Source organism: Xenopus laevis, chromosome 2L, assembly GCF_017654675.1.
Source record: "Xenopus laevis strain J_2021 chromosome 2L, Xenopus_laevis_v10.1, whole genome shotgun sequence".
NCBI classification, from domain to species: domain Eukaryota; kingdom Metazoa; phylum Chordata; class Amphibia; order Anura; family Pipidae; genus Xenopus; species Xenopus laevis.
The window spans coordinates 97422756-97435993 of record NC_054373.1 but is presented as its reverse complement, the minus strand read 5'-3'; the positions used below and the strand labels follow the sequence as shown (position 1 = coordinate 97435993).

Below are 13238 nucleotides of genomic sequence, written 5' to 3'. Positions count from 1 at the left end.
AGTGTATGTATTACCTATTCAGCAGTATTACAAGTTGTTAAGTTTAATTTATTTACATCCAACTTAATAATGGCACATCCTTGCCTCAGTATAAACATCCAGTTCAGAGTAAAGCACACTGCATAATTCAGTTGTCTGTAGCAATTTACTTTTTGACCAACACAATCAATGAGTTCTGTGTTCCATAAATCGATTTAGCTACTGCTTCTTTGTACAAGTTGTCAGTTCCAATAACATTTGAAACTGCTTATCTGAACAGTGATATTGAGGAGGCCCAGGAGGGGTGGAGATCGGCTAGGAAAAAAAAAGTGAAACCCACTAATATAGACTAGAGACAACCAGTTTGGGAAGGTATTAATTAGCAGAGTGTTGCCTAAAAATCTCCATTATTTTAGTAGATGGCCGAGTGTCACCATTTATTTATAGTTTATCTCTCATGGCTTCTTTAAGTTCTTTAAATGGCAGTAGCTTTTTCTTATTCCTCCAAGATCTATTATGAAGTAGGCCATTCTTTATCCCAGCCACCCATGGCCAGCTACACCTTAATGCCTTACTTATTACAACTGGTTTTAACTGGGATGCAGGGAATATTGTGGCATATCCTAAAAGATAAATACATATTGCTGCTCAGGTAGAGATTTTAAATAGGAGAGTCAGGTATTTTTTAATATTGGGAAGTTATGGCTGTAATCACAATCATATCAGTTTGGATAAGTATAACTAATTGGCCTATAGCAGACCTACTATACAAATGAATATTAGATTTTATATTTGGTTTAGATAATTTTCCAGTGCACACTGGTTAGATATTTGGTTTCATTTTTCTACCTTCGGCAAACCAACCAAAGCTAACTGCTAATTGGCTTAAATTGGTTAGTGTACTGGGACGGTTTTGTCCAGTATTAGTAAATAAGCCCCAGCTCAGTCTATCCTCTGTGTATAAAACTGTTGTTCTTAGATATTTAAACCTATACTGTACCATATAAACAGGCTCTCTTCCTTGAACTGCCAGAACATTATGTCTAGTTTTTATGTATCTATCATAAGTAATAATGTAAACTAATTTCTTGTTGATTATATTATTCAGAATATTTCTCCAGTGACCCCCAGGAAGGCAGGAAGGAAATACATTGTTTACAAAAAGAGAAATACCTGCAGTGCCTACTTCTGACCTCTTTTTGATCCTAATGTAAAAATGAGGTGTAAGAACACTGCATTGGGATCTTTAACGGAGCCTTTTAGGGACCCCCCAAACCTGAAGAGTTACTCTATTCTGCCCACATATCACAAAACATTTGCATTAGTTGGGTGTCTGACCAGGCCCTCTATAAAGAGGTTAACAGGTTTCATTAGAGTCTTCATAAAATGAAAGTCAACTGCACTGTAAAGATGAGATATACCATTTATAACAATAGTCCTCCACACATTCCTGAACTACGATTCCAGGAATGCCTCCCTATCCAGCTGTTTTTGGGATGCTTTGTGCTGTAGTTTAAAAAATGTAACTGGAAAGTCTCAGATCGGATATTCCTGACCAAATTATACTTAAAGAATGGGACAGAATAGAAAGAACATGTGCTTTGCAAGCAGCTGTGGTTAGCAAAAGTTCATGCAATATTCACTTTACAATTTCACTTGATGTAGTGGGCATGGTTAGTAAAAGTGGAGCACCCATAAAAAGTGATCCCCTATAGCTTTCTAAAAACAAAGTGCAACTCAGATCAAAGAGTTACCCATATGTGATCACAATATTGGATGAAAATAGATGTTCAGGTTTGTCTGACATGACATTTTCAATACTTGCACTTGCTGACAAGGCAGGCACAATTTAAAGATGTGGATGCTGTACAATAAAACACACACACACACCTATGAGGTATACAATGCCCCTAGGTTTCTCACCCAGTGCAAATCCCCACTATATATTAAATTGTGCCTGCCTTCTCAGCGTAGAGAATGAACATGATTTCACAGCTATTTTTAAACATGCCATTGATAGCAGCATTAAAGCTATACTAAACTTAGCTAATGATAGATTTCAAAGCAGCTAGGAAGGATCCATCACTAGAGAAACACAGAGGGTGCAGTTTGGAAAGTCAGAATGAAAAGCACTCTTCTTAACTAGTCTTATTATCATTCAATTGTAACACTGAATAGTGAGCTGGGAAATAACTGGGCCTAAAGGGAGTGTTATATGGAACTCTATAATGAACATTCAATGTATAAAGTAAATGGCATGTTTGGATCTAGCACTTTGGGGTAACAGGGAAGGGATAAGGGAAGGAATTTGTTCTCATTCACAAAGTGAGACTGGATGTTTATAAACCAAATTCATATCTAGATGTTAATGGCCATGCACAAAGGCCACCTGATGAGAAGAATAGTGGCTCTGTAATGGAGGGGGAAGTAAAGGATATCGTGAGTCAATCACAAAACTATGGAGTGAGAACCAGTTACCCATTGCGTATCCTCTCCCATCTGCAGGGGTAGGCGGGAGGCAGGAGGAAAGAAGCAGAGAGGTTACTGTCAGAGACAGCTCTACTATATAAAACAGAAGTCAGTGCCCACAACAGTGATTCCTCCAAGCCTGACAATTACCAACAGCAAACAAGTAGTAGCTGTGCTTATCAAATCAGCATGAGTGCTGCTTAAAGTGTTTGGGTGAGAACAGGATGTTCCAGGCACAAAAAAAGCAATAATTTGTCTTATGACATAGCAGGTTGCAAAAAATCATTGTTTAACTTCTTCAGCCTTGGAGAACCCCTGTGGGGTCAAATAACAAAGCATTCTACCTCTTATACCATGTGCGTAAAGGACCATGCAGCGAAAGGGAGAATGATCTGGCTGGGAACGTTATTTTAAGCAGTGTGCAAGAATCTTTTGTAAAATGGCAAAATACCCATCTGCTTGCTTTTTCTATAATGTTTGTGACTAATACAAAATACAAGGCCATTCAACTGTATACAAATTATGATGACTACAAAGAGTCCCTGGAGGCCTTGGGGTTGATTAATAAGATCAACCGATGAAAAATGGAGTAAAATTGCTCATATAAAACACAGAGAAAGACTGGTTTAATTAAATACAAGCAATATAACCTTGACAGGGAAAAGGTTATTCTTGGCATGAGTAGGGTGTCCTTTCACATGAACCTGAAGGCAAACGGATCCTAACAAACATATGTAATTCAATGCACCAAGTTTGCCCAGGTGTAGTAACCCATAGCAACAAATAAGATGATTGCTTTTAAACAGGTGGCCAGTAAATGCTGCCTGCGGATTGGTTGTTATAGGTTTTTACACATGGGCAACCTTAATGCCTTTTATTACATAACTCCAATTTATCACTCACAGTACTCAGTCTAAGATTTGACCAGTGAAAAGTACATATTATATATTCTTTCTTCAGTTTCCACCACCATAAGTTCATTTAGTGATAGTGGTTCAGAAAATAAATGTATTTACCAAGCTATCCAGACCCCCACCAAGGAGGTCCACTGCTCCCATCTGCATGGTGGACACTTGTGGCACATTTCCCGGAGGGCCCAGATCGAGATTAAGAAGATCTCCAAGGAGGTCACCTTGTGATGGAATAACCTGGGGCTGTTCGAGTCCAGCAGAAGGAGTGGGACCAACAGGGCTGTCTCCAATATCAATGCTAGGTACAGAATATATTAACAATGATCACATTATGCAGTAAAATATTTAGTTATGCAAATATCAACTGAGCTGATTCATAATATATATATGTGACATCATAAAATGACATTATGATAGAACACTGTAGTAAAACTTCATTTGAGAGGGAATAAATAAGGCAGGTAAGGTCTACCTAATCCAAAGTATAACACAAAACAGCTTGATAATCAGACCCTGGTTTAAAAGAAAGTCACAAATACATTTAAACAACTCATTTTTTACTAATTAATAATAATGTAGGTGTCCATTCACTCGCCAATCTAGTTAATGGATAGGCTTTGGTGCATGTGCACAGTTTTGCAATTTTTGGAGGTGCAACAGGGGAACAGCTAAGTGGTAGAAGTTGTGGACAGTGAACAGGTGGGCATGTGCACTGGTACAAAAAAGAAAAACTCAAGGAGAGGTTCACTTCCCCTTGTAGGTGCACACGCTAAGATTCGGGGAGATTTAGTTGCCCGGCGACTAATCGCCTCTTCTTTGGGGGATTATACTCCCCAAAAAGCCTTCCCGCCAGGTACAATCTAAATCGCCGACAGGATGGCACTCAGAGTGCTTAGTTTTCTTTAGTCGCCTGTGCCCTTACCAAAATTACTGCTATTGGACCTTAAAAATCACAGTTTGAAATTATTTTTATTGGGAAAAAAAACCCAGTGCACCGGTGACATACAGTATGATTTAAGCAGTTGAGAGTGACCTAATCCTATTAATACAGGGTTAGGTGGCCTTTTCATAGCATGGTATTAGTGGTGAGATAAAGGTCTTAGTATTTTCATAGTGCTATCAAATAAGGATACCACAAGGCATGAGGCTTCTGATTGCATCAAAGTGCTGACACATTGCTGCTCTAAGCAGCTTAACATGAAGAGCAGTTTTTCTTCTTTACATACATTACCAGCATCAATGCACAACCACTAGGTATCTATTCTAAGCATTATATATATATATATATATATATATATATATATATATATATATATATATATATATACATACATACATACACACACGCATATGCATACAGTGAAACCTCAATTTTACATCCCCTGATTTTAAGTTTTCCCACACACACACATTATATATATATATATATATATATATGTATATATATATATATATATATATATATATATATAAAACATAGCTTTTATTAGCTTGTTAAAATGTATCACAAAATGGCATTCTTCACAACATAGTAGCAGCGTCATTTGTATCAAGACACTTATCTGTTAAAAGTCCAGCATAAACGCTATATCCATCCACACTCACGCGACGTTTCGGGACACATCCGTTCCCTTTCTCAAGCGTATGTATCGTGTAGTAGCGTGTAGGACTCCATTGCACACACTTTCTGCTTCCTCGTTAGGCGGGGCATACGTGGTAAGTAACTGTGATGAGGAGCATGTCTACCAAAATGTACTCTTCACTAGGCACTGTTGTGCCTGGTGGAGGTACATCTATGACGTGTTCCTCCTATGGCGGGGTGACCTGGACTCCTTGGCCGTCTTCCGTGAGGCAATTAATGGGGCCCATAATGACATTAAATTCACGATGACAGCTGATCTCCAAGTAGTTACTTTCTTAGATGTATTGGTTACACGAACCGAGACAGGGTTTGATACTCGTATCTATACAAAACCCACGGATCGAAATCAACTTCTTTCTTACGACAGCTTCCATCCCCCCTCAGTTAAGAGATCGATTCCTATCAGCCAGTTTACCAGAGTGAGTAGAATTACAAATAATCCAGTGGTCCTGGAACAAGACTTAGAAATAATGTCTAGGAAACTTACAGATAGGGGATACCCCAATCAGCTAATACAAAAAAAACAACAGGCTGCTAAGGAAGGGATTCTTGGATGTACATCAAGAGATCCGCGTACTACAGGTAACAGATTAGCTTATGTATCCCAGTATAATTCTGCCAGTTCCAAATTTAAATGCATATTAGATAAACATTGGCACTTATTAAAAGATGCATATCCTTCAATTCCAGAGTTTCAACAAGGCCCTATGATGTCCTATCGCAGAGGAGCAACCATAGGGAGTAGATTAGTGAATGCAGACATACGGAAACCACCTAATAAGGCAATGTTTTGGGGTCCCAAGAAAGAGGGCATGTATAGATGTAAGGGTTTTGCCCAGTGTCGATTTGTATTGGTAGGTCCTGATTTTGACCATCCACATAGGGATCAGAAGTATCAAATTAGGGGTTATAATACGTGTGATACCAATTTTGTTGTATACATGCTGGTGTGCCCATGTGGGTTGGTCTATGTTGGAGAAACCACCCAGAAGGTGAAGGATAGGTTTTCTCAGCATAGATCAACTATACACGTGGGCAATAGATCATTGCCAGTCTCTAGACATTGTTTAGAACAAGCACATACATCAGAGGAGCTGAAATTCAGAGTTATCCAACACGTCCCACCTCTGAAAAGAGGAGGAGATCGTGTTCTAGCATTAAAAAGAGCAGAAGTTAAATGGATTGACAGGCTAGGGACTCTCAGTCCAAGGGGTCTAAATCGTGATTTTGACTTGCATTTATTTCTGTAAAGTACTCATTTAGGGTGAGTAGTAATATTTCGGGCAACTAATATTATTTTGTTTATATTTTTTGAATATTTTCTTTATAAGTATTTTTGTATTTTTTAAAAAAATTTTGTTCTTTTTTGCCATTCATCTGTTAACTTTTGCTTTTCATTTTGGCATAATCTGCTCAAACAACTACAATCATCAGATATAGTGAAAAATGCCCATGTAATTTGCTGTTACTGATATATTTCTTTTCTTTGGTAACTATGGAGTTTGCATAGTAACGGGAGGGTGGAGATATGTGGTGACTGACGTGCAGATCCGGCCTCCAGGTGAGGAAGCATCATCACAGTTACTTACCACGTATGCCCCGCCTAACGAGGAAGCAGAAAGTGTGTGCAATGGAGTCCTACACGCTACTACACGATACATACGCTTGAGAAAGGGAACGGATGTGTCCCGAAACGTCGCGTGAGTGTGGATGGATATAGCGTTTATGCTGGATTTTTAACAGATAAGTGTCTTGATACAAATGACGCTGCTACTATGTTGTGAAGAATGCCATTTTGTGATACATTTTAACAAGCTAATAAAAGCTATGTTTTAAATATGGAGTGCGATCTGGTTGGACCAATATAACTAAGAAGCGGAATTACTCACTGCTATTGGGATCAGCACCCTTGACTTTGATATACATTGGGATTAGTGCATCATAAACGTTGGAATTGTATATATATATATATATATATATATATATATATATATATATATATATATATATATATATATATAGATATATATATATATATATATATATATATACACACACACATTTTTTTTTTTTCTTCTCTTTTTACAATTTGTTAAATGCATTGACCTAAAACAAACTATTTAGAACCTCCTCTGTGGAGGATACTTTTGGGAAAAAGCTAACTCCATCCACTAAAGACTGCATTTCTACACCTTAAGGTGGCCATAGACTCAAAGATTCGCTCGTTTGGCGACATCGCCATACGAGCGGATCTTTCCCCGATATGCCACTAACGGCATGGCTATATCGGGGGTAATTCGAACGTTCGAATTACGATGCGCCAAGGGGCTCCGACAGGTCAGTCGGTTAAAAATCCAACCTTCCCGATCGATATCGTGGCCAGATATCGATCGGGAAGACCCGTCGGAAGCCCCCATACACGTCGGACCCGTCGGAAGCCCCCATAAGCTGTCAAATCGGTCCAAACGTGGTATGGCCACCCTTAAAAACAAACATTTTTCAAATCACCTGGCAAAAGCATAGAAAAAGCAGTGTTTCAAATTTTACAACACGCTTGGCTTAATAAATATGATTCATTATTTCTCAGTGCATTTACCAAAGACATAAATAACATCATTATGTGATGAAGGAATGCAATCTGTATTGGAAGAATCAGAATTGGTAAAAGCAGGCGCAAATTCTGAATGACCAGCATCCTACTGATAAAAAAAGCCAAGGACAACTTTTTTTATTCTGTGACATTATCTTTGAAACTCCAATATCATTAGATATTTTATTTCTGAATGGAGACATGACCCTTAGGAACCGATTTATAATGGCAACGTCACCATAAAACATTAAACCTAAAACAAACAGCCGCTCATATACCAGTATATACCCACTAATCATTGTTCATTATCATAGGAATGTAATGATGAACTGGATGCACAGTGAATGTAATTCAGATATACAAGGACACCTTTTTACATTAATAAGCAATATCCGCTACCGCCACACAGGTACACTTTACTGTATATCAGTAATGCACTATAAATAAGTACATGTATGAGCATTCTTTTAGTGCTTTCCATGGCTTATATACATGTCTAACTTGTTTTGTTTGTTTGTTTTTTTTAAATTACCTTTCCTTACAGAACCTTTTTTGGTTTTAATGCCATGATCCTTTTTTTCTCATACTAAAGCCTGCCATATTTAATCACGTCTAGAGCCTGAACAATTGAGCATTTTGTGTTGATCTGATTATTGAGCAAGTGAGCCAAATTTATTAAAAACATTTTTTTTAAAATTATATATATATATATATATATATATATATATATATATATATAAATCCAATATGCGCCATATATTCACTATATATATATATATATATATATATATATATATATAAATCCAATGCGCCATATATTCACTATATATATATATATATATATATATATATATATATATATATATATATATATATATATATATATATATTACCCCCTTTTGTAAATTATAAGGATATTATAAGTTACAGAGGAGTTTCATGACCATATAAATACACAAAACTGAAGGCCGAGTGTTTTTATACAGGTCATGGAACCCGAGGTAACTTCTAATATCCTCATATTTTGCAACAGGGGTAATTTATTTATTATAATACACAAGACTCAGTGAGTCATGTGACAGAAATGACATCACTACTCACCATTTATTAGGATATAATTTACAAGATATTCATGGCTTTTGTGTATAATATATATATATATACCCCACCTGAGGAAGGTTCTTGTATTTGAACCGAAACGTCGAATAAATTTTTTACCACTTTTTGCATCAATAAGTCCTTTGCATCAATAAGTCCCGGTTTATTGGGATCGGTTTATATATTGTAGTAATGGACAGCACCCCGTTCCAAATTACAACCTGAGTGCATGGTAAAAGAATTACATATGAATAGAAAAGACCAGGCAACACCAGGGTTTTTAGTGAATCGAAAAAATGTTTTATTGCATGTACAACCGATTTTCGGGGACACTTCAGTTGTACATGCAATAACACATTTTTTAATTCAATAAAAACCCTGGTGTTTCTGGTCTTTTATTTATATATATATATATATATTTTCATTTTTCATTCTCCATCAAGTAATGTTCTGGCCGCCGACCCCTATGCGAACTGAAGTTGGAGTTATCTTGGTTGTTTATATCTCCAACACCAGACCATAATTACCAAGCAAGTCACTACCCACAATATGGGTACCCTTGAGATGACTTCGGAGACTAGCGTGCTAACGGAATTATTTCCAATCCAGCTATTGAAGCCCCATGGTGAAGGTTGGAACCAATCCAACTATCCAAACCTCGTGGTGATAATTCTAACCAGTAAATATTAATTAGAACAAGAGGGGCACCCCCCGATGTGTGACACATCATTGATCTATGTGTGAGACACACTATTGACGATCTAAGTACACGGCAATCCACTCTAACGAACTGATCCTCCTGGATACGATAACCTACACAGGTGACCAATGAGAGTGTGATTAACACTCTCAGTGGACACCTACAGATAGTGTTAACATGAACGAAAGCCGACGACTGATGGTGTCTACATGAATTGAAGCCGACGGAGATGATGTGACGCCTTGAGTAACTATGGCTACCGACTCTGACAGATCGTCTTTCCTCGCCAATAGGAAGACCGCACAGAGGGACTCTGACAGATCGTCTTTCCTCGCCAATAGGAAGACCGCACAGAGGAAACCTATTGCCTCCCCTATTTGAACCACTAAGTTGGTGACCCACAATGCCTACGCTTGGTAAGAGGACATCAGTGGCGGCGATAAGCGGCATGACTTCATTATTAGCCATACCTATACTACCACCGGGCTAAGAAATATCCACGTCTCCTCACTCCAGCCTCTCGTAGGCACTACTGATTTCAGTGGCCCAACGCCAGAGCTCGTAGACACTGACTGGTGAGCGGACATTTCAACATTTTTGCCAATATTTTTGCTCACATACCCCAAGCTCGAGGTGAATTGACTTTTACTTCTTTTTCCGTCTCTAATGTGCGGTCTCTCATTTCATTTTTACTCCCACTTATTACGTTTGTATTTCATCATTTTTTATATATCCTTTATTTTTTACTTTTATTTTATATTTTTTTTATTTTTTTTATTTTTTGCTTATTTTTTGCTTTTTCTTTTCAGATTCTCTTGTTACTTAATTCCCAACTTCTTTCCCTCCACTTACCACGACACCCCGACTCGCTTCCCTTCCATGTCTTTACTACATTCCTGTCCCCACTTGACGGCTACAGAGACTCACAAATGTATAACTACAACGTTACCATTTTCCCTCCTTATAATTTCGCTACATATTTCTATTGACACGTTTTGGGACTCCCAGTGTTACACTGTAACTGATACTTTGCTAGGCTAAGAGACGCCTGCTCGTGGCTACGGCGGCTTCAGTTAATACTCCTGGGTAGATTTATTTTTATATGTATATTTATTTTTATTGTAGTTCACATTTTTCGTTCTATGTAGGTAATCTAATACTTTTTTTGTTTCTCTTAACACTTAACTTTGAAGCTTGGTTTTATGTAATGTGATACTGTCACCTATGATGTATTAGTCACGTCACTTCCCCTGCTTTCGGTTGCTCCTTTGTAATTTCCCGCCACATCTGGTATTTATTTCGTTTGTTAGCACCATTTTTGTACTTTGAGAAAGGCTGTCGTATCAGCCGAAACGTCAGCGACTGTTCACTGAATAAATTGATTCTTTTCGTACATAAGACCTGTGAGTGCGATCTTCAGTTCCTACTCTATATATATATATATATATATATGTATATATATATATATATATATATATATATATATATATATATATATATATATATATATATATATATGTATATATATACACACACACATATATATATATATATACACACACACACACACACAATCTAAGATGGTCATGGATAATTTAATTATCTACCTCGCAGGGGACCAAACATGGAGTAGCTTAAATTTTCCCTGTTTAGCTGAAGAAATAACCAAAACTGCAGATTTTATGTGATTAAAACAATAGGCAAAAGGTATGTTTAATCCATGCCCTATTTCTTATGTTCAACAGGGGATATGTTGCCTCTTTAATTACATTAATAATAATCTCACATTAAAGGGGTTATTTATCAAAGGTTGAGTTTGTGAGTTTTGCAAGGTTTTTTTTTATACCTCCGATGAACTCACAACTCAAATGTTCTAATTTATGAAAAAATCCGAATATAAAAAACTCGAATCAGTGAATTTGGGGTAAAAAACCTGACTACTTGAATTGATCAAGTTTTCCCCGGAAAAAAACTTGAATTGCTCAAATTAATTGAGTTTTTGAGAGAAACCCACAGTAAAGAGCCTGAACATCATGAAGACTACAAACATCTTCAAATGATTCAAGGGACCTCTGCCATTGACTTCTACATGACCTTGACAGGTGTCAGCTAGAGTATTTTCGGATTCAAGGTATTTCCAAACTTCGGGGTATAATAAATCTTAAAAAAAAAAATCGTTTTTTTAACCTCTAATTCGAGTTTTTACTGAAAACTACCCTAGAAAAAAACTCAATTTTTTTGGGAAAACACAACTCGACCTTTGTTTTACATGTCCTTCCTGTAACTACAAATATAAAATCTTTCATATTCCTAGAGGTTTATAGAGAGCTATGCACATTGCATGCCAGTTTATCCCTACTTCAGTACAAAAAACACTGTAATCAAAGCAGAGTTTTGAATCGGTTATTTGCTATGCAACGTGTCCCTACAGTCCAAATAGACCTTGAAATCAACCACATTTTTTTAACTCTATATTATAAGTAAATGCCCTTAGTGGAATGTCATTATTTAAAAAGGGAACCATCACAAAAATGAAAATCTAATATTACCTTAATTGAAATTAGACAAAAAATATATTCAATTACATTTCTGTGCTATTTCTGAAATATTCAAGTTACTCTTTACTACTTCCCGCTCAGCATCTGTCACTTTTCATTCTCTCTTCGTGCAGGAGCTGGGTGTCATATTTTGACTGAAAGTTAGATAATATATCTTTCTGGGGGTCCCCTTTTTGAAACACGACTGATTCCAGCACAAACAAAATCTAACAAATTCTGCATGTAGAGAGACAAGATTTCTGGCAAAGCTTATATTACATTTTCACATTAATTCCCCTAAAATGAAAGTTTAAAAAAGGATCAGAAGATGGTACAAAGCAGGCATATGCTCTTAGCATGCCAAATATATTTACTCACCAGTATTATGAACAAAGGTTAGTGTGTTAATAAATTGTTTTAATAGTTAAATGAAAAGACATGAATCTTTAGTTACAAACACCTACAGAAAATACATGCTCACCTTCCATGCTGGATTGGAAGGTGCTTGCGATGTACTCCGTGACTCCCTTCCACAAAGGCATTAGGTGGCTTGTGGTAGACAGAAGCCAGTGAGCCGATATGGCAAATTAATTCATCCAGCAGAGTGGGCTCAATCAAATCTGTCTCTTCAGAGATCAGCGGCTTCTCTGAGAGCACCACTTCTTTGGCAGTTACTGGATCAGTAGAAAGTAATCGCCAGTAAATATAGCCTCTGTCTCGCAGGTCTGGGTTATCAGAATCCTGTAAGATTGGAATAAACTACTGAACACAAAATTTCATATTTAAAATATTCCCCTACCCTTAAATAAAAGCATGATTCTTAAATGTATACCTTACAGTCTTCTCATGGAGCTTGCATTGAAAATTTGGTTTTTTCATCAATAATAATGAACTACACCTCTAGCTTTGTTGCATAGCTGGAAGGTGTCTACTGAGGCAAGTAAGATAGCAGCTCAAATTCATATAAACATTTACATGCAGAAGAAAGAACTTTCAATGCATAAAATCGTCCATTGTTTCCATAAATAAAAGCTTCAATTAAAGAAGCCACTACTAATGCAGAAACCTGAAAATGTATGTTTCTGAACATGTCCGTGTCTAGACCACTTGCAACAGACTTATTCTATGTTCTACTACTGAAAAACATTATTATGGGCCAGTCATAGTCATTTAGTTGCAAAAACCGTAATTAACAGTAAAGAAAAATACTATCAAGAATTACACAGCGGGGCAGGGAGTGAACTATAGCAAAACCAGTTTTCAGTAGAACAATGAAAGCAAACATTTGGTGGCCATGGGTTATTGGCAAGTT

The 13238-nt window shown here is 36.9% G+C and overlaps 1 protein-coding gene across 4 annotated transcripts in view; it reads right to left on the bottom strand.

The window, feature by feature from the left end:
* The window catches only part of ap2b1.L (adaptor related protein complex 2 subunit beta 1 L homeolog), a 58806-nt gene that overhangs the window by 16080 nt on the left and 29488 nt on the right, over nt 1-13238 (bottom strand). For 2 of the 4 annotated variants that reach the window (XM_041580873.1, XM_041580874.1), the window contains exons 13-15: nt 12408-12667; nt 3465-3657; nt 2458-2478 (exon numbers count right to left, since the gene is read on the bottom strand). In XM_041580873.1, the coding sequence (XP_041436807.1) occupies nt 2458-2478; nt 3465-3657; nt 12408-12667 (474 nt within the window). 4 annotated transcript variants of the gene reach the window in all.